At 35.8% G+C, this 21,643-nt stretch overlaps 2 protein-coding genes across 4 annotated transcripts in view; both read left to right on the plus strand.

The window, feature by feature from the left end:
- The window catches only part of atf7a (activating transcription factor 7a), a 38,134-nt gene extending 23,099 nt beyond the window's left edge, over positions 1-15,035 (plus strand). The window contains exons 4-13 of one of the 2 annotated variants that reach the window (XM_048177441.1): positions 720-850; positions 1,051-1,215; positions 2,829-2,986; positions 4,692-4,785; positions 5,475-5,564; positions 7,804-7,923; positions 8,516-8,665; positions 10,380-10,568; positions 11,546-11,651; positions 11,746-15,035. In XM_048177441.1, the coding sequence (XP_048033398.1) occupies positions 720-850; positions 1,051-1,215; positions 2,829-2,986; positions 4,692-4,785; positions 5,475-5,564; positions 7,804-7,923; positions 8,516-8,665; positions 10,380-10,568; positions 11,546-11,651; positions 11,746-11,981 (1,439 nt within the window). In that variant the 3' untranslated portion in view covers positions 11,982-15,035. The remainder of the gene's footprint in view (positions 1-719; positions 851-1,050; positions 1,216-2,828; positions 2,987-4,691; positions 4,786-5,474; positions 5,565-7,803; positions 7,924-8,515; positions 8,666-10,379; positions 10,569-11,545; positions 11,652-11,745) is intronic. The other variant, XM_048177443.1, reaches the window with a different exon arrangement.
- Positions 15,036-16,227: 1,192 nt separating this feature from the next.
- dip2ba (disco-interacting protein 2 homolog Ba) overlaps positions 16,228-21,643 on the plus strand; it is a 66,839-nt gene continuing 61,423 nt past the window's right edge. Inside the window, exon 1 of one of the 2 annotated variants that reach the window (XM_048179011.1) lies at positions 16,228-16,506. In XM_048179011.1, coding sequence (XP_048034968.1) covers positions 16,422-16,506 — 85 coding nt within the window. In that variant the 5' untranslated portion in view covers positions 16,228-16,421. The remainder of the gene's footprint in view (positions 16,507-21,643) is intronic. The other variant, XM_048179012.1, reaches the window with a different exon arrangement.

The following is a 21,643-nucleotide window of genomic DNA, read 5'->3' on the forward strand; positions in this document are numbered from 1 at the left end:
CACCAAAATAAAAGTTCGGTCCAACTTGAATAAAATTATGAAAGAATTTGTATTTGACCATATAATGTTTTTATATTCTATGTACTCCTGAGAGTAAAATAAGCTACAATAAACCTATATAAAGGTCCAGTCATGAAAAGAAAAAAGTGATATACTATGAAAACGACAAAATCGTAGAGCATGTTGTGATACAGATTTTTGGTTATTTATATTATATAATTAAAATATATATAAATATTGCATTGCAATGCATTATCATATTAATAAAATAAATATTGATTGTGATTATTTATTTGTCTTTGGTAGGTTCATGTCCCTACCATCATCCCCATGTTTTTGTGTATCACTACTTTTGTGAAAAATGGTAACCAGGAATGCTGGTTTCAGTGGCACGGACAAAAAATATTGTACAGAGATTTAACAATGCAATTTGATATCATTACTTTATATCTGTGGAGTGAAGCTAATTCCCCTTAAGCTAGTTAATTTAAGGGGAAAATTCACAAAGTGCTGTTTTTTTTTTTGTCTTTTTGGGAAAAAACACAGATGTAATAACAGCCTTGAACTCTTTTAGATTTATCATGTTAAATCGTAAGCAGATTTGGTTTGTACTGCTGCGTACAGCCATTTAGCTGCATGGCAGAGTTTATATTGTCCTTGAGGCCGTCTTGCATAAGGAAACAATGAGATCTCTTGGTTTCTCGCTCTCTCTATCCCAGACCAGACGCCGACTCCCACTCGTTTCCTGAAAAACTGTGAAGAGGTGGGCCTGTTCAATGAGCTGGCCAGCTCGTTCGAGCAGGAATTCCCTAAAGGCCAAGAAGATGAGGACAAGAGGGCCAAGAACCCGGTGAGCTGCGGGACTGGGTGGAGGGATTCAGTCATACAGTCAGACGTGCTCCAAACATGAGGAGCTCGGGCTGCCTGCTGCCAAAACTCAGATTTATGGACTGCAGAGTTCCCTATCAGTTAGCATGTGTAACACTGTCTCGTCTAGCTCTCTCTCTCAGTCTGTCACATTCTTCGTCTCTCTTTCTTTTTTCCATGTAGTTACCCGCTCCTAATTCAGGAGCACTAGACATGAGTTTGCAGACGCCTTCAGACGTTAAGGTGAAGGAGGAGGACCCTGTGGAGGTGGACTCCTCTCCGCCTGGCAGCCCTGACTCCTTCTCCAGCATGTCAGATAGCAGCAGAGAGCCCATAGGCAGAGGACAGGTACATGTTTTATGCAAACCAAACTGTGCCACAGCAGATATAGCAAAGCCCAAAAGTCGGAGACCACACTGGAAATCTGCAATTCAAAGTCGGATTCAAACATAAAATGTTAGGATTTTATAAAATGTAAAATAAATATTTAAGATTCTGTATCATTTCTAGGTCACAAATCAGGTAAATTTGTGACATTGACCATGACAGTCAGATGTTCTTGCATTGAAGCACAAGATGCTCTTTGGATTGTTTTCAAATCATGCTGGAGAACATGATCATAGGTTTTACACAAACTTGTGGAGTTTATACAGCTCGACGCTGCTGTCATTAAAGCAAAAAACAAATTTGTGAAATTCATGTAAATTCTTCTATCATTTCACTTTTCACTTCTATGTTAAAAATATTATTTGTAATAATAAAAAATATTAGAAAATAAATTTAAATAATTTAATTTAAAGGATTAGTTCACTTTCAAATGAAAATTACCCCAAGCTTTACTCACCCTCATCCTAGGTGTATATGACTTTCTTGTTTCTGACGAAGACAATTGGAGAAATATTAGTAAATATCCTGACGCATCTGAGCTTTATAATGGCAGTAATGCGCTACCAAACGAGTATGAGCTGAAGAAAGTGTCTCCATCCACAGTAAAATATGTAGCTTCCGCCAGACCGCCTTCCGTACTTCCTACACCTTCCCTATTCAACTTATGCATCGCATCAGTTCAGTTTTTTGGTGGTATGGCGGAAGCTACATATTTTACTTCATAACTTGTTAAATTTGGATATTTGTTTTACACAAACGCATCGCTTGGCTTTAGAAGGTCTTTATTAACCCTCCGGAGCCACGTGGAATATGTTTATGATGGATGTATGTGGATGGAGACACTTTCTTCAGCTCATACTCATTAATCCCGTTCACTGCCATTATAAAGCTCGGATGCATCAGGATATTCATTAATATATCTCCGATTGTGTTCATCAGAAACAAGAACATCATATACACCTAGGATGGCTTGAGGTTGAGTAAAGCTTGGGGTAATTTTCATTTGAAAGTGAACTAATCTTTAATATTTAAATTATTATTTTATTTAATTATCCAAATATTGATTTTAATTTATTAAAGTAAAATAAATGTAATTATTATCACTAGTGGTTTTTGTAGAATACATAGAAGACATACAAAAGAAGATATTTTGAAGAATATATTGGTAACCAAACAGTTATGGAAAAAAAATACTATGGAAGTCAGTGGGACCCATCAACTGTTTGGTTACTAACATTCTTCAAAATATCTTCTTTTGTGTTCAGCAGAAGAAAGAAATTCATACAGGTTCATACAGGAAAATTCTCCCAGAATTTTCATTTTTGAGTGAACTATCCCTTTAATAGTAATGTATGCTAGCACACATTTGGCATTCAAGTGGCCACTGAGCTGTAGAGACCCATAATTATACATTTCACTAAACTATGTATTTGACAATGATTGAACTAGATGTGTTGCATCACTAAACAAACAGTCGTGACTGGATGATATCCATTTTGGAAGTAAATGGTGCTGCTTTTGAATTAAATGTTATGAGATGTTTGTGCTTAGCTGGCTGATTATTTACCTTACAGGATTCTCCTCCAAAGCCCGCCGTCAGTTCGGCTCCCACCCCTGCCATAGTGCGTCCTGGCTCTCTCCCCCTGCACCTGGGTTATGATGCCCTGCAGCCCACCATGCCCTCCCCTACCTCCGTCATCACACATACCCCACCATCCAACCGCACACTGGGGTAAGAGAACAGCCGCAGCGTATCAATGATGAGTCGTTGCTTTGAGCCGTCAGCTTCATTCTCTGACTCATTTCTATATGACGCACTGTGCTGCTTTAAGTTGGTGTGGTAGTAATTCTTAGGAAAATGTGGGCAGCTGGCTCATTTGTGCTCCCATACTTGACGTCCCAAGAATGTTTGGTCAGATAGTTGACAGGAAGAGAGCAGAACTAGCCTACAGAACATCACCAATCCAAAGTCTATATGTGGAAGCCAGTGAAAATCAGATGACTAAAGTTGGCTTTACAATATGTAATCAAACTTAAAACAAATAAGGAAAATACAGCCTATTCAGCATTTTTTTTTTTTTTCAATTCGTTCAATGACATGAAACGAACCAAGCTACATCCTTCCATTTGGTCTACACATTAAAACCCATTTAAACATTTTAGAATAGACGCATCTTGTCAAAATCTTGTCTTGAAACATTTCAATCTATACATGCTGATCACCCAAAAACTGTGAAGATTTTAATCAAATTGTCATCTCTTGAATCAAAGAATTTTAATATTATTTTCTGCTGGGTACCTGACAACTCAGGAATCTCTGGTAATGAGCAAGCAGACAGTGCTGCCAAGGATGCATTATCTACAGAACCAGTGAATGTTCCACTCCTTTTACAGATCTGAGATCAACATTAAATGCATGCACCAAAAATAAATGGCAATCGGAATGGGATCAGTGCTTAAAGGTGCTAAAGAGGATGTTTTGTTTTATACATTTTTGCAATATTACTTGAAACTGTCTTTACTAACTGATAAAAGACTATTTATTAGGTGCACTGAAAGGAATAATATTAATATACATCATCTGTGCACGAGGTAGGACCTTAACAACATCAGCCAATCGTTTACACGATCATCGCATAAACGATTGACCCTCTGGCTTGTCAATCACTGCCATTACGTTCCTTGTGAGAGACGAGCGCGGCTGCGCGCTCCAGTAACTTTCCACACTCCACAGGCGCTGCATGGAATGTTTTTGTCAGGAGACAGGAATAACAACTGCAGATTATGAGTTACCTGCGGTGAGTCCGACATAATGAATCCACTAACACGACACAGCGAATGCCGGTGGTGAACACTCGTGTTCCAATACTCGTGCACGAGTTTTGGGAGGTGTTCCCTCGAAATGAGCTGTGAAGGAGGGGGGTTGTTCTTACGCATGCGCTCATTTCAAAATCTCACTAACAGTCTTTGGTTTCTCAGTCGACGAAAAGATCCTCTTTAGCACCTTTAAACAACAAATTATGTGAAATAAATCTTGATGTTGGGACAAAACATATATTCCCCTTTTAATAATCGCTGGGATCAAGTCATTTACACAACACACTCAAGACTCACACATACATCAGGAGAAATTCTTGTCAGAATCCACTGTCCATTAAACATATTTTACTGGACTGCAATACTTCTGGCCCTTTGAGGAACTTGTTTTATTCTGTTGATACTTTTGAAAAGGTTTTTAAGCAAGTAAATCCAAATTTAGACTTAAGGTTTTTAGAAAAAAATCTTAAACATCTTTAGTTTTATGTTAAATCGCTCTCACCATGAAGCTGGCATGGTGTTAAAAAAGGAAAGGAAAAAAAGAGAGCAGAACTTCAGTTTGTGCATTAATTTGGTGTTGCTGCTTGTGCAAGCTGGAAATTTCTCTACTTCTATTTCAGATCTCCCACAGTGCCATACCCAATGATGATGCTACCCAATGGTCAAACAGTTCCTGTGCTTCCAGGTCCTATGCAGATGCCCTCTGTAATATCTGTAAGTTTGAAGTGTATTTACTAGTACAGAATCCCCTTATTTAATATAATTAATGTGAAGTCATACTGTAATCAGAAACAGTATAAGACAGGGGTGTCCTGGAGGGCCACTGTCCTGCAGAGTTTACCTCCAGCTTGCCTCAACACACCTGCCTGGACGTTTCTAGTATCCCTAGTAAGACCTTGATTAGCTGGTTCAGATGTTTAATTGGGGATGGAACTGAACTCTGCAGGACAGAAGCAGGATTGGACACCCCTGGTATAAGAAGACGGACAACTCGAAGGAAAAAATGGGAGAGACCGTAAAGGCCTGTCCACACCAAGAATAACTATATTAGCATCTACACAAACTCACAATATCATTCTGTTTATTCTAAGCTCAGGCTCTTAAAATGGATTCTGATTGGCTGTCAGATTTTATTGTTCTTCATCTGGAAAGAATCTGTGTTGTTATTGTTATAGTTGTGGTATGGACTAGTGTGGCTATTCTTTTACAATGAGAAAGTTTTTTTTAAAGCTATGTCTTTATCGTTATATTTATCGTCATTGGTGTGAACGGGCCTTAACACTCGACTTTTGTTTACTGTAAAACTGTTTTTTAAACTGGGGTCTGCAAAATGCTGCTGGGGTCTGTGGAAAATTCAGTGTTGTTATTGTTAATTGAAACTAAGGCTGTTTCTCAATTCCAAGAACGGACTTGCGTTCTCGTGGAGACCGGTCTTGCCAGGCTACTTTGAAAGAATGAACTCGGAAGGACGCGAGGACACAGAACGCACCCTTGTGAGAATTGAGATGTGCTGTGATCTTGTTGCTCAACTGACCGTCCCAGCATATTATAAGTAGTAGCCAATGCACAATAAATACAACATAACATTACAAACAAATCTCATAAACTATTAAAACATTTGTTTCATATTATTATAGATATTATTTAAAAAAAAAAAATTGTTATATCGTTTTACTTTTACCGCATATTTGTGAAAATTATGTATGTTTAATGTTACTTATGCTTTGTCAATGATAAGATTATTTTTAATATGCCAATTAAAATACTATTATTGTAATAAAGACCTGCTTCATGTTTGCGAGCTTGCAGCGGGAATCTCCTAAGTGAGAATGAGAAGTTTAAAGCTTACAGGCTTCCGTACGTCGACCGCCTGCATTATCTTCTTGGATTTATAATGGTTCGATTCTCTCAAGTCTGCATTCGATGCATCCTCGATATGAAGAACACATCCGGGTACTTTCATGCGTCCTCTGTATTTGCGTTCTTGAGTTGCGGTTAATGATGACGTAGCACAAGAACACAAGGATGCAAGATCGCTTAAGAACGCATATTGAGAAACGGCCTAAAACTATTAAGAAATGTTTTTGTTTATTGAAATAAAGCTGAAATAAAATATAAATATTAGATGAAAAACTTAAACTTAAAAAGCGTAAACAAAAATTAAGTAAAAAAGAAAACTGAAATAAGTTTAAAAACTAAAATGACTAAAACTTAAACTGTTAAAAATGACAAAGCACATTACAAATTTACTAAAAACTAACCTAAAATTAAGGTAAAATATAAAAATAAAAGCTAATTTAAAAATATTAATAAATACTGTAATACTATATAAATAATACTAAAATAACGCTAGAAAAATTTCAGGGTAACAAAAAACAATATATTTTCTTTATTGTTAAAGCACTACATTTTATAAATAATAAATTATTTGAATAATTTGAATTCTTTTTAATTAATGAAAAATAGTTTCCAGATATTTGAATAACTTGTTTTGACTTTAGTACAACAATATTAATAACGGTTATTTAATTTTTAAACAAAATGTTGTCTTTATAATATTATATTATGTATATTATGTTAGCGGCCTTTATATTTTGAAAAAGGGGTCATTTGCAAGAGAATCATCATCTCCTTAAAGGGTTAGTTAACCCAAAAATTAAATTTCTGTCATTAATTACTCACCCTCATGTCTTTCCACACCCGTAAGATCTTCGTTCATCTTCAGAACACAAATTATGATTTTTTTTTTGTTTTTTTTTATAAAATCCGAGCGCTTTATGATCCCCAATAGAAAACAGCGTAATTACCACATTCAAGGTCCAGAGAAGTAGTAAAGACCATGTAAAATAGTCCATGTGTGCAAAAACGAAACAAAAATAACGACTTTATTCAACAATTTCTTCTCTTCCCTGTCAGTCTCCTACGCAGTTTACGTTGTAAACACAGTGCAGCACTTCCGGGTTCTATGTCAGAATGTAGGGGACTGACAGGGAAGAGAAGAAATTTGTTATTCATTAAGTCGTTATTTTTGTTTTTGTGCACAAAAAGTATTCTTGTTGCTTCATAACATTAAGGTTGAACCACTGTAGTCACATGGACTATTTTAACGATGTCTTTGCTACCTTTCTGGATCTTGAAATTGGTTATGACATTGCAGTCTATAGGGAGGTCAGAAAGCTCTCAGATTTCATCAAAAATACCTTAATTTGTGTTCCAAAGATGAACAAAGGTCTTAGGGGTTTGGAACGACTCACTGAGGGTGAGTAATAAATGACAGAAATTTAATTTTTGGGTGAACTAACCCTTTAAAACACTTTCTTTTAGCATAATTTGAGTAAAAGAATCAAACATTGTTCTGATTAGAAATATATTATTGAGATTTAATCCTGGCAAATAGTTGCAGATTTCAGCCCTTTGATCTCATTCAAGTAGACAGGAACTGAACCTTAAATAGCTGCTCTGGTCCATTACCAAGATGGACACCAACTAAATTGGCTTGCCTTAAAGGGACTTTGATGTGATTTCAATTTTAAAGGCCAAGTGTGTAATATTTGTTTTGTTAATGTATCATGCAATGTACCCTCCCCCCCCATTTCAGCACAGTGTTACTTGTAGCTCAAAAATGATCCATTTCTATTTCAATATGATGTTTCTGTGAGCTGTTATTTCTGAAATCTGGAGTCATTTATAATTTGCCTCATAATATGTTTTGCGTTTGGCCCTGTGGTGTAGCTGGCGAGGCCCCTGTGTATGGTGCCTAACATTCCAGGAATTCCCGGCCCTCCACTAGGGGGCAGCAGCAGCGGCTCGTCTTCACCTTCCGGTTATAACCCCCACACTGATGCAAAGATGGTGAGGGCAAACTTCTTTTTTTCTTTCTATGTCAGACTGTGGATCTTTACGCAAAACGCCCAGACGCATAGCGTTCTCTTAGTGTTCCTATGTTGAAAGTCTTTATCCGGCACATCACATGGGCGATAGTTTTCACAACAAACAAACACTGGCTGTTGCGACCAAGCTGTTCTGTCATTAACAGTCTGTATTTCAAGTACACTTGTTATCCAGGGATATACAAAAAATACATATTTTCATAACAGACTAGTTGGTGGGTGGTTTGAAGACTAGTCGGTCTGTATAATTACGCTGATTTAGCGTCCACCAGACACGTTTCTTACGGGACGTTCACTTAAGATTTGAAAAAATTAGAAAAATTCTGCATGACCATCCTGACCCATAGAAATAAAATGCAGAAGTTCACACGTGTTTATTTCCTTTCTGTCACATGGTTTCTCTCCTCAGTGCTCGAGTTTTATGAAATGACTTCTCTTGCCATTCCACATGAAAGAGGAATAAAATACAGTGTTGCGGCTGAAACAACTGTTTATAATTAGAATGAATGCCATCTTGTGCCACATTACCATGGTGTGTTTGTTGTTATTCTCAGAGGTTAAAGGCAGCATTATCTCAGCAGACGCCCTCAGCTCAGGGTGTTCTTGGTGTGGCGATGGGGTCCAGTGCGATGGTACCTCAAAGGGTTGAGCAAAGCCAGCTGCTGGTCCAGCATCCAGATGCCCCATCCCCTGCTCAGCCACAGGTATACCACGTTTTCACACTCGAATTGTCAGAACTGCAAACATTATATGTACTAGTGTTGACACTGTACCAACATTTCAGTAGTCCATACCAATACCAGTAAAATTTCACATTTCTCTGTATTAATTTTGGTACCATAGTAAAAACTTTTGTAACAATTTTATTTTATTTCTTTTTTTTATTTAACTATTTGAAAATAAAATATTAAATAAATGAAATTAGTTAATGATAAATGCTAAGTAAATAATACATTAAAGGGTTAGTTCACCCAAAAATGAAATTTCTGTCATTAATTACTCACCCTCATGTTGTTCCAAACCCGTAAGACCTTCGTTCATCTTCGGAACACAAATTAAGATATTTTTGATGAAAGCTTCCAGGTTCTCTGTCAGAACACCGGCTCATTATTGGCCGGCACGTGCATCAGCATCACACGCATGCGTCATGCTGCTCACGTGTACAGCGAGGGCCAATAATGTGTCGGCGTTCTTACGTCGAACCCAGAAGCGCTGCACTGTGTCTACAATGTAAACAGCATAGGGGGCTGACAGGAAAGAGAAGAAATTCTTGAATAAAACCATTATTTTTTTGTTTTTGCACACAAAAATTATTCTCGTCGCTTCATAACATTAAGGTTGAACCACTGTAGTCACATGGACTATTTTAACAATGTCTTTGCTACCTTTCTGGATCTTGAAAGATGCAATGACATTGCTGCCTATGTGTGGTTAAGAACGCTCTCGGATTTCATCAAAAAGATCTTAATTTGTGTTCAGAAGATGAATGAAAGTTTTACAGTTTTGGAGCGACATGAGGGTGAATACTTAATGACAGAAATTTCATTTTTGGGTGAACTAACCCTTTAAAACATTAGCATGTAGCCTTCAAAAATTGTTCAGTTAAGAAAATATTGCATTGAAAAGATCAAATGAAAAACAAAGAAACTTCTGACTATTTTGTCATATCAGATTTTTTTGTCACGTTCGTGGCTATAGTTATCACAATGTCAAACATGGAAATTACAGATTCAGTCCCAGATTTTAATATGGTTGTCACGCATGACATAATGAGTTATTTACAGAAATCGAGTGAAGTTATATACAGAAAACGCATAAATAGAATCCTTTTTACGCTCTTCGCATACCTCTTTTCCACCAGAATGGTTTGCAGTTTGGAACTAGAGCCTGTTCTTGGCCGGGCAAACTAGAGCCAGTCATGTACCGTCCGCGTGTTTCCATAGACTTGAGGAACGAACGGTGATGTACGACTCTATGTGTTGTTTACCTGACTATAACCAGTCTAAAATCAAACTATGTGCATCCCGGTGTTTGTGCAGACAGTGCAGCACTTCTATTTTGCTGTTCACTGCTCCCGGTACTCTCATCTGTCCTCTTTGGAGATATATTAATTGAAAGTGAAACCGCTGATTCACTCGCTCTCTCGCACACTGAGTCTCTGGCTCCATTCGAAGCCAGCAAGTTTTTAGGGTCGGAGTTGAATCGATCTTTCCTGCCCGGAACCCCCTTTTCTTCAGTGAAAATACGCAGAACATTTTGAGAATGGACACCGTGTTGGTGGAAAAGGGGTAACAGAGTGTTTACACAAATCTGCACGGGAGCATTTGAAAGAGCACCATGTTTGTCAGGGAGCATCTTTCACTTTGCTGTGGCATTAAGCAGTAAACATCTCTGTTTACTCTGCCCTGCTGTTTTCAGGTGTCACCCGCTCAACCCACCGGGGGTCGCAGGCGGAGAACAACTGATGACGACCCTGATGAGAGAAGGCAGCGCTTCCTTGAGCGGAACCGAGCAGCAGCTTCTCGTTGCAGACAGAAACGCAAGCTGTGGGTCAACTCTCTGGAGAAGAAGGCTGAGGAACTCACATCCATCAACGTCTCGCTGTCGGTTAGTGTGCATAAAAAATTCTTTGATCTAAAATGTGTATGAGCACTGAAATATCGCTTATAGCAACTTCAGAAATGTGTTAGAAGTGGTGCCTCTTTGTTCTTCAAAATTTGATAGTATGTGAATGTCTGTATGCAATGCATGAAGTACCTAAATATTCTTATACAAGATGCATGCAACCAGAGCATACTGTGTGGGATTTCGTATCCCGTAATGCAATGTGTTTGTCTATAAGTTCTATTTAAAGAGTCTGAACTGAGAGTCTGAAGACTGAACTGAAAGCAATGTCAACTGATATGTTTTGTAAAAATTAAGATGAGACATTTGGTTTTCCCAGATAACTGTATCTCACAATGTAAATAGGTTATGAGGTTATACTGTTTTACACGCTGGTTTTTGAAATATTTTCAATTTTTTCTTTTATCTTTGCATATACTGCACTGTTGCTAGTATCTCATTCCAATCATAGCCTAATTTATTTTATTATATTGTTTTATTTTTATTCATTTTTTTAAACAATTATTGGCTTTATTTCAAATGTACTTCATCATTAATACTATTATTATTATTGGTTTTATTATAATGAAATAATAATAATGTTATTAATATATATTTTATTGTATGAGAGTGCATTTTTTTATTTGTGTATGTATGCATTTATTTATTATATTGTCTTTATTTTATTATATTATTATAAATATGTCAAATTGACTATCATTAATAATAATAATAATAATCTTAATATTTATTTATTTTTATTGTAAAACAAAATATTTTTATTGATATATTTATTTCTTATATTGTTTTATAACTTTATTTTTTTTTATTATTAATACTATTTTACAATGCACACATTGATGGTTTGGCATTGTTTGTTTGTACTTTCAAATAGAGTAGTTACAAATGTGTTTGCACGTTTCTGTCCAAGTGTGATGTTCACACTTTTTTTTGTTTTCGCTTGTTTGTATGTGTACAAGAACGAGGTGTCTCATCTACGAAACGAAGTTGCTCATCTAAAGCAGTTGCTGTTAGCTCATAAAGACTGCCCCGTCACCAACCTCCAGAAGAAAGCCGCCTACTTGGGTGAGTGGAGCTTGAGTTGAGGTTCTTTCACTTGCACCTGCATGATCTAATCTTCATTTTTTTTTTTTTTTTTTTTTTTTTTTATGTCTCTCAGGGGAGGAGCACATGAAAGAGACGTCTGAGCCCACGGGCTCCCCGGCACCGGTCATTCAGCACAGCTCTCTGGCCCACAGCCCCTCGTCCACAGTAGGGCCCAATGGCCTGAGTTCCCGTGCTGCGGCTGAGGCGGTGGCCATGTCGGTGCTGGCAGGGATGGGCAGCCAGCGAGGGGAGAGCGGTGGGCCATCGCACGTCATCATGGCGACACAGTCCCACCCATCCAGCAGATGATGAGAGCAGCTAACAGTCTGCCTGGGACTCTCCGTGCATCCCAGGAGAGGGGCAGATCTGCGAGAGGAAAACGCACTCTGTTCCCATTCTTTAATCTGGTTCCCTCTCACACCATCACGCTCTGAACTGGAGCTCAGCTGCATTCTGGGAATGAAACTGGGACTATGTATACATACAGAGAGAGACGGAAGCAGATTGTCGTTCACTATGCCATAGACTATGGGGGCTGGACTCCAAACCATGCTCTCCTTTGCATCCTCTGTATCTTCTGCTCCTTCCTTCAACTTCCTCCTGCTCCTCCACTGGCTGTAGGACTGCAAAGCACTTCCTGTCATTAAACGTATCCCCATAGACATATGCACATACACACGCTGCAATAAAGACATTGCCTAAATTGTGACCGTGCACTCGGTGTATGTGTACATGTGCTGTATTGCACATTAATTCACACACATGCAGGCTGCGTCTCAAATTTGTGACGATGCAATACTTTATATATTCTTATATACATGTATTAGTATGTGTGTGTGTGTGTGTTTGAGAGAAACATGATGCTTTAACGTTCTGTAAGATCTTTTACCTTGCTATTTTAGTTTTTTTTTTTTTTAGTTTTCAGGTGGCCACCCCCCTCATCTTACCCTCGCTCATCTTACCTCATTTTTAACCTGTTATATACGTTTATAATCGATGTGTGCATGTGTGCTTATCGTGTGGGTGTACAGTGATGTACAACAGAAAATAGCAGTTTGTGAAGGACTGATACACTAAGACTGCTTTGTTAGCATGCAAACTTCTTGCTATATATAAACTGTATTGTATTGGCACATTGCATTCAGTTTGGGCTACGGAACCTTTTTTTTTTTTTGTCCTATCTTTGTTTTCTTGTGTACGTCAAACTCAGATACCGCAAACAGCATACTGTCCGAGGTCATCGTGTATGATTAATTGTTATCAGGACCCTTGCGCACAGTCCACTGTCTTGAGAAATACTGCCTTTCCAAAGTTAGCCACAACGTATTAAATTCAACTTAAGATTCAGTTAAGTTGGCCATTATGAGTTAAGGCTCTTAAAGTAGTCTTAGACTTTTTTTGTCCTGTCTTTTTATTATTATCTAACTTCCATAACTCATGAGATAAACCCATCTGCTGTTTATTGAATCCCATTCCTACCACGTAAGAAAAAAAACTAAAACTATGACATAAAAGCTCATAGTAACAAGATAAATTAAGAGATAAAACATCAAATTTATGGCATTAAAGTCATAATTACAACAAAAACTAAATTATGGCAAGTTTAAATAAGTCATAATTAAGACATAAAAAGTAGAACTTGCGTTTAAAAGTTGAAATTTGTCATAATTTTGACCTCATGACTATCTCAGTTTCGACTTCTGTGACAATTCTGAATTTTCATCTCGTAATGACTTAGTATGTCATAATTTTGACTTTTTATGTCATAATTATGATTTACCGGAGCATTTTATTATGTGCTGGAAATGGATTTCCATATTTATCCACTTATTTTTACAATAATAACAGCCCTAGTGCCTCTATACCCTCTTGTTCAGTTACTTTCACAATTACCAGACTGTTAAAGTTGATATCCCGATACTCTGTAACACTACTGTATGTGTTTCTCTGCTCTCTTATCCACACATAAACATACACAGTCTCTGATAAAAATTTAAAGATACAAGGATTCTGCCTTATGAATCACAAGAGTGCCTCTTTATAGGTTAACCTCACTCCACCTATCGTATTCAGGCATCTATCAGATGTTAAAAGCTTTATCTGTATCATCAGTCCTGAGGTAATGAATTAACAAAAATGCCTTTAATAGTTTTTAAACAGCGAGGAGCGCTGCCCTTAATTTTAAGCATATTCTACACTGCCACCTGGATGTAATAAGGTGCTATTACATCTAACTAGAAGGCTGCAGGGAACAAAGAGTATCCAAATCTACTGTTTGAATGGTTTTACCTGTACTAAGATGTTTATCCAAACATATGGTCTTGTCTTTTTTACACAATATCAGACATTTTTCAAATTAAGGCAGCATATTAACAAGGGACTAAGATGTACTGTCGTTGCTCAGTGTATGTAACTTGAATTCTCATTCTTTTTCTGTCATTATTTGCAGTGCGTAATTAACACAATATCAGTCTAAAATGTATATAGGCCTGTCAGAATGCACTAAAAAACTTTTTGGTTTATTTTTCTGTTTGGTGTCTCAGAGATTGTCAAGTTTTTTTGTTTTTTTTTAAACACCATATCAAACTTACCACTTGACCGATATCTCATGAATGACTCCTGGTTTAAGTGTTGACCCTGGCTTTTCTGTTGTATTATGTGCTGGCACTGTAGTCGTTCAGCAGAGCCCATATAGAGGATTGTTGGCCTGAAATGAGAAGAATGGAGAATTTTTAGCTTCACTGGCACTTTTTCTTTATTCGCTGCCAGGTCTATAGAAATACCTGTAATTGATTTTTTTTTTTTTTTTTTTTTTTGGTGTGTGTGTTGTAAGACAGAAAAGTAGAAATTCTTAGACTTTCTTTTCTCATTCTCTTTTTGTTCTTCTAATACTTTGTACTCAAATATTTGTAGTTATTTTTATTTGTAAAGATTAATAAGAATGCCTTGAGATGGTCCCTGTTTGATTCTCACTTTAATCACTTTAAAGTTGTACCAGATTTCTGTCTTGATGGACTTAATGATCCATAATTCCAACATAATGCACAAATAATTTATTATGGAATTATTTCATGCTAGTAAAATTTAACGCAGTTTCCCTGAGATAGACAGACTGAACAAAACAAAAGTCCTTCAGAATAGACTGATCTTATAGGCTAAAGGAAAAAAAGAGAGATAAAAGGTTGTTTTAAGAGTATGTCTTTTATGGGAAATTGCCTCACTCCAAGTTGGACTGATAGTTTTTGAAATTGTCCTTGTAATGTACATATGTGTACCATATATATTTACTATTTTTCATGCATGTTGAAGTGAAATACTCTGAACACAGTGCTGCAGTTTTGATTAAACAAAAAACAAAACAAATGTCTTTAGTCTTATTTAGGCACCATGAAAGATTGTTTTATATAATTCTCTATATAATTTTGTTTTTAATATAATATAATTGGGCAGTGTTTATATTCTATATATATATATATATATATATATATATATATATATATATATATATATATATATAATTTATAAATTAATAAATATTAAATATAGTTTTAAATTATTTTATATTATTCAGTGTATATATATATATATATATATATATATATATATATATATATATATATATATATATACACAAAATAAAATAATTACAAATAAATGCATAATTACATATATTAATATATTTGTATATTTTATAAATATATATATATATTATATGTAATTATGTATTTTTTATTATTTTATTTTGTATTATTGATATATATATATAATTTATAAATTAATCTAAATATATAAATATATAGTTTTAAATTATTTTATATTATTCAATACACATACATTATATATATATATATATAATTAAAAATAAATACATAATTACATATTACATTAATATATTTATATATTAATTTATACATTATATAAATTTATTATATGTAATTATATATTTATTTTTAATTATTTTGTATATATATGTATGTATGTATATATATATATATATATATATACATACATACATGCATACATATATAATGTATGTATATTGAATATCATAGGCTAATATAAAATAATTTATAATATTAATATAATCTATATTATATAGATATAGATATATTCATTTATAAATTGAATATTAATAATATAAAATATAATGTATGCATATTGAATATCATAGGCTAATATAAAATAATTTAAAACTATATATATTATTAATATATTTATATATTAATTTATAAATTAAATATTAATAATATACAATTAAATAATTAAAAAATAATTAGTAATGTAAAAAAATAAGTAATGTTTCTACACCAGTTTTTGATGGTAAGATGGTAAAATTTGATAGCGGTACAATAATCTATCGATTGTAATACCATAGTACCCTAACTACTGAATGATCTCCATATCCAAATATCATGATATTTATATTGTCCTAAAGAATACCATAGTGCATATTCAAATAACATGATGGCAGTATCGCTACAAATGTCTTGTTGTCGCTAGAGGGCGCATGCGTGTCGTCTCGAGGTATGTGTGTGTTTGGGGGTGTCATTGATCACACACAGGAGGTAAACGCGATCACGTGACCGCACAGTGCAGTTGGTGAGTTCTCACAGCATGGCGGAAGGAGTAGTTGTCCGGATGGATTGTTACTCACCTTTTAATTCATGTCTTCTGTCTTGACGGGAGGATTTTTGGCTTTCGAAGCGCATTTCTTCACACTTAAAACAACTTCAGCGTATTCTCTCAGCGATGGCAGACCGCGGTGTGGATTTGGCAGCTCTACCGAAAGAGGTTAGAGAGCAGTTGGCGGAGTTGGAGCTCGAGCTGTCTGAAGGTAAGAGATGGAGTTACCACCTCAACCTTAATTTTGTTAATACTATTAACCTAATATTTAAATCCCACGGTCGTATGGCGCTATAACAGACACGTATATACTCTCAAGCAGACATTGTCTACTGCTTTGTGTTGGTGTTTGAAGGTCTTCTCTTTTCCCTCAGAGAATTTCATTTTTGAAAGAGGCTGTGTCTCAAAAACTAGCGAGCTGCCTACCTAGACAGAATGTCTGGATGCCTAAAATGCAGTTTCTAACGTCCCAAATGCGCCTCTGATGCCCAGACATGCTGTCTATGTAGGCAGCTCACTAGGTTTCGAGACACCGCCGGAGTGTGTTGGAAGAAATTATGATTTTCCAACATCAAATATCCTTTCAGTCTCGTGTAAATGAAAGAACCGAACGTGAATGAGAACTAGAAGAGCAGTAATGCTGAATCCGGCCGTTAATTTTACCTCAAGAGACTGAGACTATTGTTTGTTCAGTGATCTAGACCTCAAAGAAAAGAGAGCCCTTGACAGTTCAGCTAGACACAATACCTCAGGACAGACACTGTCAGTAAGGAAGATCGAGTTCATATCGTTTTAAATGTTGATTTATCTATGTTACGATGGTTGCTGCTCTCAAAGACCTTTGTTTTCATATTTAAAGGGGCATCACTTTTTGCTGCTTGAAACCCTGTTAGCACAGACACATCTGTCAAACACACCTTCTCTGTAGACACTTCCTCTCACCCTTCAGTCATTATTATAAAATGATGATTATTCTATTATCTTGTAAACTATATTTGATGTGAAGATGCATTTTTCCACTACACCACTAGTCAGCTCATTATAAAAAAAGCCAAGGACTACATTATCACATAATGTAGTGCTTATCGGTTACTACTTTAGTTCATTCAGATGTATATATAGATTATAAATAGTTCTACATATCTCTCAGATCTCCTACAGTACCTTTCAGCCAGATTTCTGGTTGGCACTTGTCTGGACATTCCTGCAATGCATTTGATGGAAGAAAATACCATATTGATGAATATAATATAATATAGAGTTTCTGAGACACAACAATTCATTTTTGTCTTTAAGATTGTATGTTTTTTAAAAAGATGTCTCTTATGCTCATTAAGTCTGCATTTATTTGATCCAAAATGCTGTAAAACAGTATTGTGAAATATTTATAATTTACAGTTTTCTATTTTAATATATTTTAAAATGTAATTTTATTTATGTGAAGGCAAAGCTGAATTTTCAGCATTCATTATTTACTTCGCTGATCCTTGCTGCTGATAATATTAATTCCTTTTTATTTTTTGTTATACCTTAATATCTTTGAGACCATACATGGCACCATATTGAGTGCTATTGTATCTTAAAGAGACATGGCTTGAATTTCAGAGCGGATATTGCGCATAATTTCATTGCGCATAAATTCTCATTTCCGCAAGTTTCGCACTTATAAGGTGGGAAATTCCCGCAAACATTTATTCAATTAGCTTTTGGGGTGAATGAGCAAATTAATCCACACAGATTATCAGATCAAATCATTAATTTGAAAATCATATGTAAGACATAATTTCACAAACAGCGCTATTGCGTCTTCTCTCTCTCTTTCAAAATGCACACATGGCTTCACATCACCACATGGTTTTTACAAGCGAGCTGAGATACAAGACTTTTGCTTCGGGACAGAATTTTCACTTGCCAATCGGCCAGTGGTGCACCGTTAATAAAGTTTATCATATGCATGACTTGTAAATTTAAACATTCAAGCATTTTTAAAGGGGACCTATTACGCCCATGTATACAAGATGTAATATAAGTGTCTGGTGTCCTCAGAATGTGTCTGTGAAGTTTCAGCTCATAATACCTCACAGATAATTTATAAATCCATGTTGTAAATACCCATTTCTGACTACAGTGAAGAACAGGCTGTTTTCGTGCATGTGCCTTTAAATGCAAATGAGCTGCTGTGCCCCGCCCCCTCTCTAGGATCACAGTTCCTGCCTCAATCGGATTCTCTGCCAAATATTAACAAGACTGATCTGATTGGTTTTGAAAATGGCGGACAGCTTGCTGAGGGTGAAAACTATGACAATGCAGGACTGTCAGTCGGCAGTCGTGGGCGGGGCCTGTGACGTCACATTAGCACCATGGCTGAAAACAGGTCATTGGGAGACACTGCTTATGATTTATGAGGATTAACAAAAAAGGAGTGGGTGGATTTTTATCACTATAGGGTGGTTGTGTACACAGACTGCCAACACACATTTATGTCCAAACACCATGCAAAAGTGAATTTTGCATAATAGGTCCCCTTTAAAGCATTCAGTAGTACTTGCGCGCTCTCTGAGGCTCTGTTTACACCTGGTATTATGATGCGTTTTGGTCGATTGGATCAAAAGTGAACGACACTAAATACTAGAAAATATCGTTAAAAAATATTGATTTCTCGATTTTAATCGTTTCTTATTTTTACGAACCGATATCGATTCTTAAATCCCAAGAATCGATTAGTCTGTTTTCATTTGATGAATGAGCAGAATATGTAGCGCCTCACATCCAATAAATCGCAGTAATCTTTGTGCTTTGTTACTTTTGATATGAAGCAAAGTCTCAGATTTCAAATCACGTCCATCTTATCAGATTCAAAAAGTAAATACCGTTTTGGTGCTGTTTATCTGCTGTTTTACATCTGAAGGTACGTTAAAACATACAGTACAACTTACCGAAATCCGTATCATGTCTCGTGTAGCTCAATCAGTGTTTCAACCGCGGATAGACGTCAATAAAACAGCTTGTCACATAACGTCGCATTTACCTCAGAAAAACATATTCAGTGACCATAAACTCATTAGTCAGCTAGAAAAATGAACTCTAGAAAGCAACATTCTGATAAATATAGCTATGCACCGTTACATATTCATTATAATTTTTAATGTTCTTTGAATAAATCAGTTATGACAGCCGCGATTTAAATGTTTATATTTCAAAAAAACGAATTGGAGTAGAAATATGATTATGTAATTCTAAACTTTATTTATAATAAAAAACGTGATTGAGTGTAATTTAAGTGTTTGTATATAAATAAGTTAATTTAACCTTCAATATTATTACAGTAGTACCAGCTGACTTACATGTGTAGTTTACAGCATTAGTTGAGAGATTTTTTTCCTCTAGAAAATGTTCTGTAACTGAAATACTACATCCAAAATAATCGACATCGAATCGAAATCGTAATCGAATCGAATCAAATCGAATCAAAAGCATGTGAATAGTTATCGAATCGAATCGTGAAAATTGTCAATATCCAGCCCTACTAAATAAAGGTCTAAACGGTGTCTAAAACGTTTTTAACTTGTCCACTTTCGACCACTTCCAGAGGTAATCGAAAACACATTCAAACGGATCGCTTGTGTTTAAATAGCCACAAAAGACTTCCTGCTCTCTATTTTGTTGTTAATAATAATAATAATAATAATAATAATAATAATACAAAAAGATGGTAAAAAGTGTTTTTTGTGTGATAGATCAGCCATTTCTGTCTATTCACAGGGTTTAGAAGTTCATTCAGTATTCATGACATCACAGCTATGGTGTTTCATGCACCGTCATGCATCTTCTCGCCGCCGTGTCATCCGTCTGTGAAAGATAGTGCCGTTCTTCTCATTCACTCTGTCAGAGAGCACTATGTGGGGGAGATGTGTCAGTTTTCGGTTTAGTAATAGTGTTACACAACTGGAAGCATTTAGTGTGTGGGCCACACTCTCAAACAGCTTGTTGATGTGAGGCTACTTATCAAGAAAAGCAGCCATAGACACTGTAACCGGAGTAACACAACATTTTATGACTGTATGATGATATACTATAAATTATGACCATATAATTACTGATGACCGTTGAGCCACATTTTTTTTGTCATCCAACCACACTATAAAATATCTGCTGAGTGCAAAAGAACGTAATGGAATAGTTTACCCAAAAATGAAAGTTTAGTCAACCTTATGTCGGAGCAAGAAAAGTTATACGACTTTGAAAAAACATGAGGTTGAGTAAATCATGTCAGAATTTTCATTTTTGGCTGAATTGTCTTTTAAACCACAGTTTTGCATGTGATCTAGAGGACTGTGACTTTTGAGAGTGTGTGAAAATAACATGAAAGCTCTTGCAACTGTGTGTTTAGTGTGAGGGTTTTAGTGCCCTTGGGGCAGGTGAGTGATCTGGAGTGTTTGGTCAATTGGAGGGCGGTTTCAGGCTCCCTCATCCCCTCCTCCCATAGGAGCAGCTGTCGCCTCCCCGGACAGTCACCTCCCCACAAGCGTGTCACAATCCTGTCCTTGCTCTCCTCTGCTTGCGCCATCTCTTTTTCTTTCTCTCTCTCTAGCTCTCAGGCTTGACTAGTTCTTGCAGATATGACTCAAATGAATCGCCACTCGCTGACCAATCAAAATGCACCTTAATTCAGCACAAGCACTTTAATCGTCTTATTTATACAAGTCAGATAAGTTGTATGTTGATATTTGATTGTGTGTGCTCATTTTTACATTCAAATGACTTTTTCCAACATGTTGCACTCACTTAAAGGGATAGATGCAAACTTCTGTTATCTCTCATGTCATCTTCTCATGTCGTTCCAAAACCTTCGAGAAACAAATGAATATTTTTAATGAAATCTGAGAGATTTCTGTCCCTTCACTGAAAGCCTCTTCACCCAAAACTCAAAAGATCAAAACGTTCATAAGGAGATTGTAAAGGAAATCCAGACAAATCATGCTTGTGCTTCCGTTTTACCAAATTTGGGTGCTCTGTGTACGTTTGCTGATCAGTGTGAATTAAAAGGCTAAATTAAATCTGTTCATCATATAAAGTGATTGTTTCTCTTCAGAAGACTTAATTAAAAATGTCTATTAATAATAGACATTTGATTCATAATATGGATTTATTTTTTCTCTTTATGAACGTTTTGAAGCGTCAGAGTTTTGGGTGAATAGACTTTCAGTGGAGGGACAGAAATCTCTCAGATTTGATTAAAAATATCTTAATTTGTCTTCAGAAAATGAAATGTCTTATGGGTTTGGAACAATATGAGGGTGAGACAATAATAACAAAATTTTTATTTTTGTATGAACTAACCATTTAAG

This window comes from Megalobrama amblycephala, linkage group LG24 (genome assembly GCF_018812025.1).
Source record: "Megalobrama amblycephala isolate DHTTF-2021 linkage group LG24, ASM1881202v1, whole genome shotgun sequence".
Taxonomy (NCBI): domain Eukaryota; kingdom Metazoa; phylum Chordata; class Actinopteri; order Cypriniformes; family Xenocyprididae; genus Megalobrama; species Megalobrama amblycephala.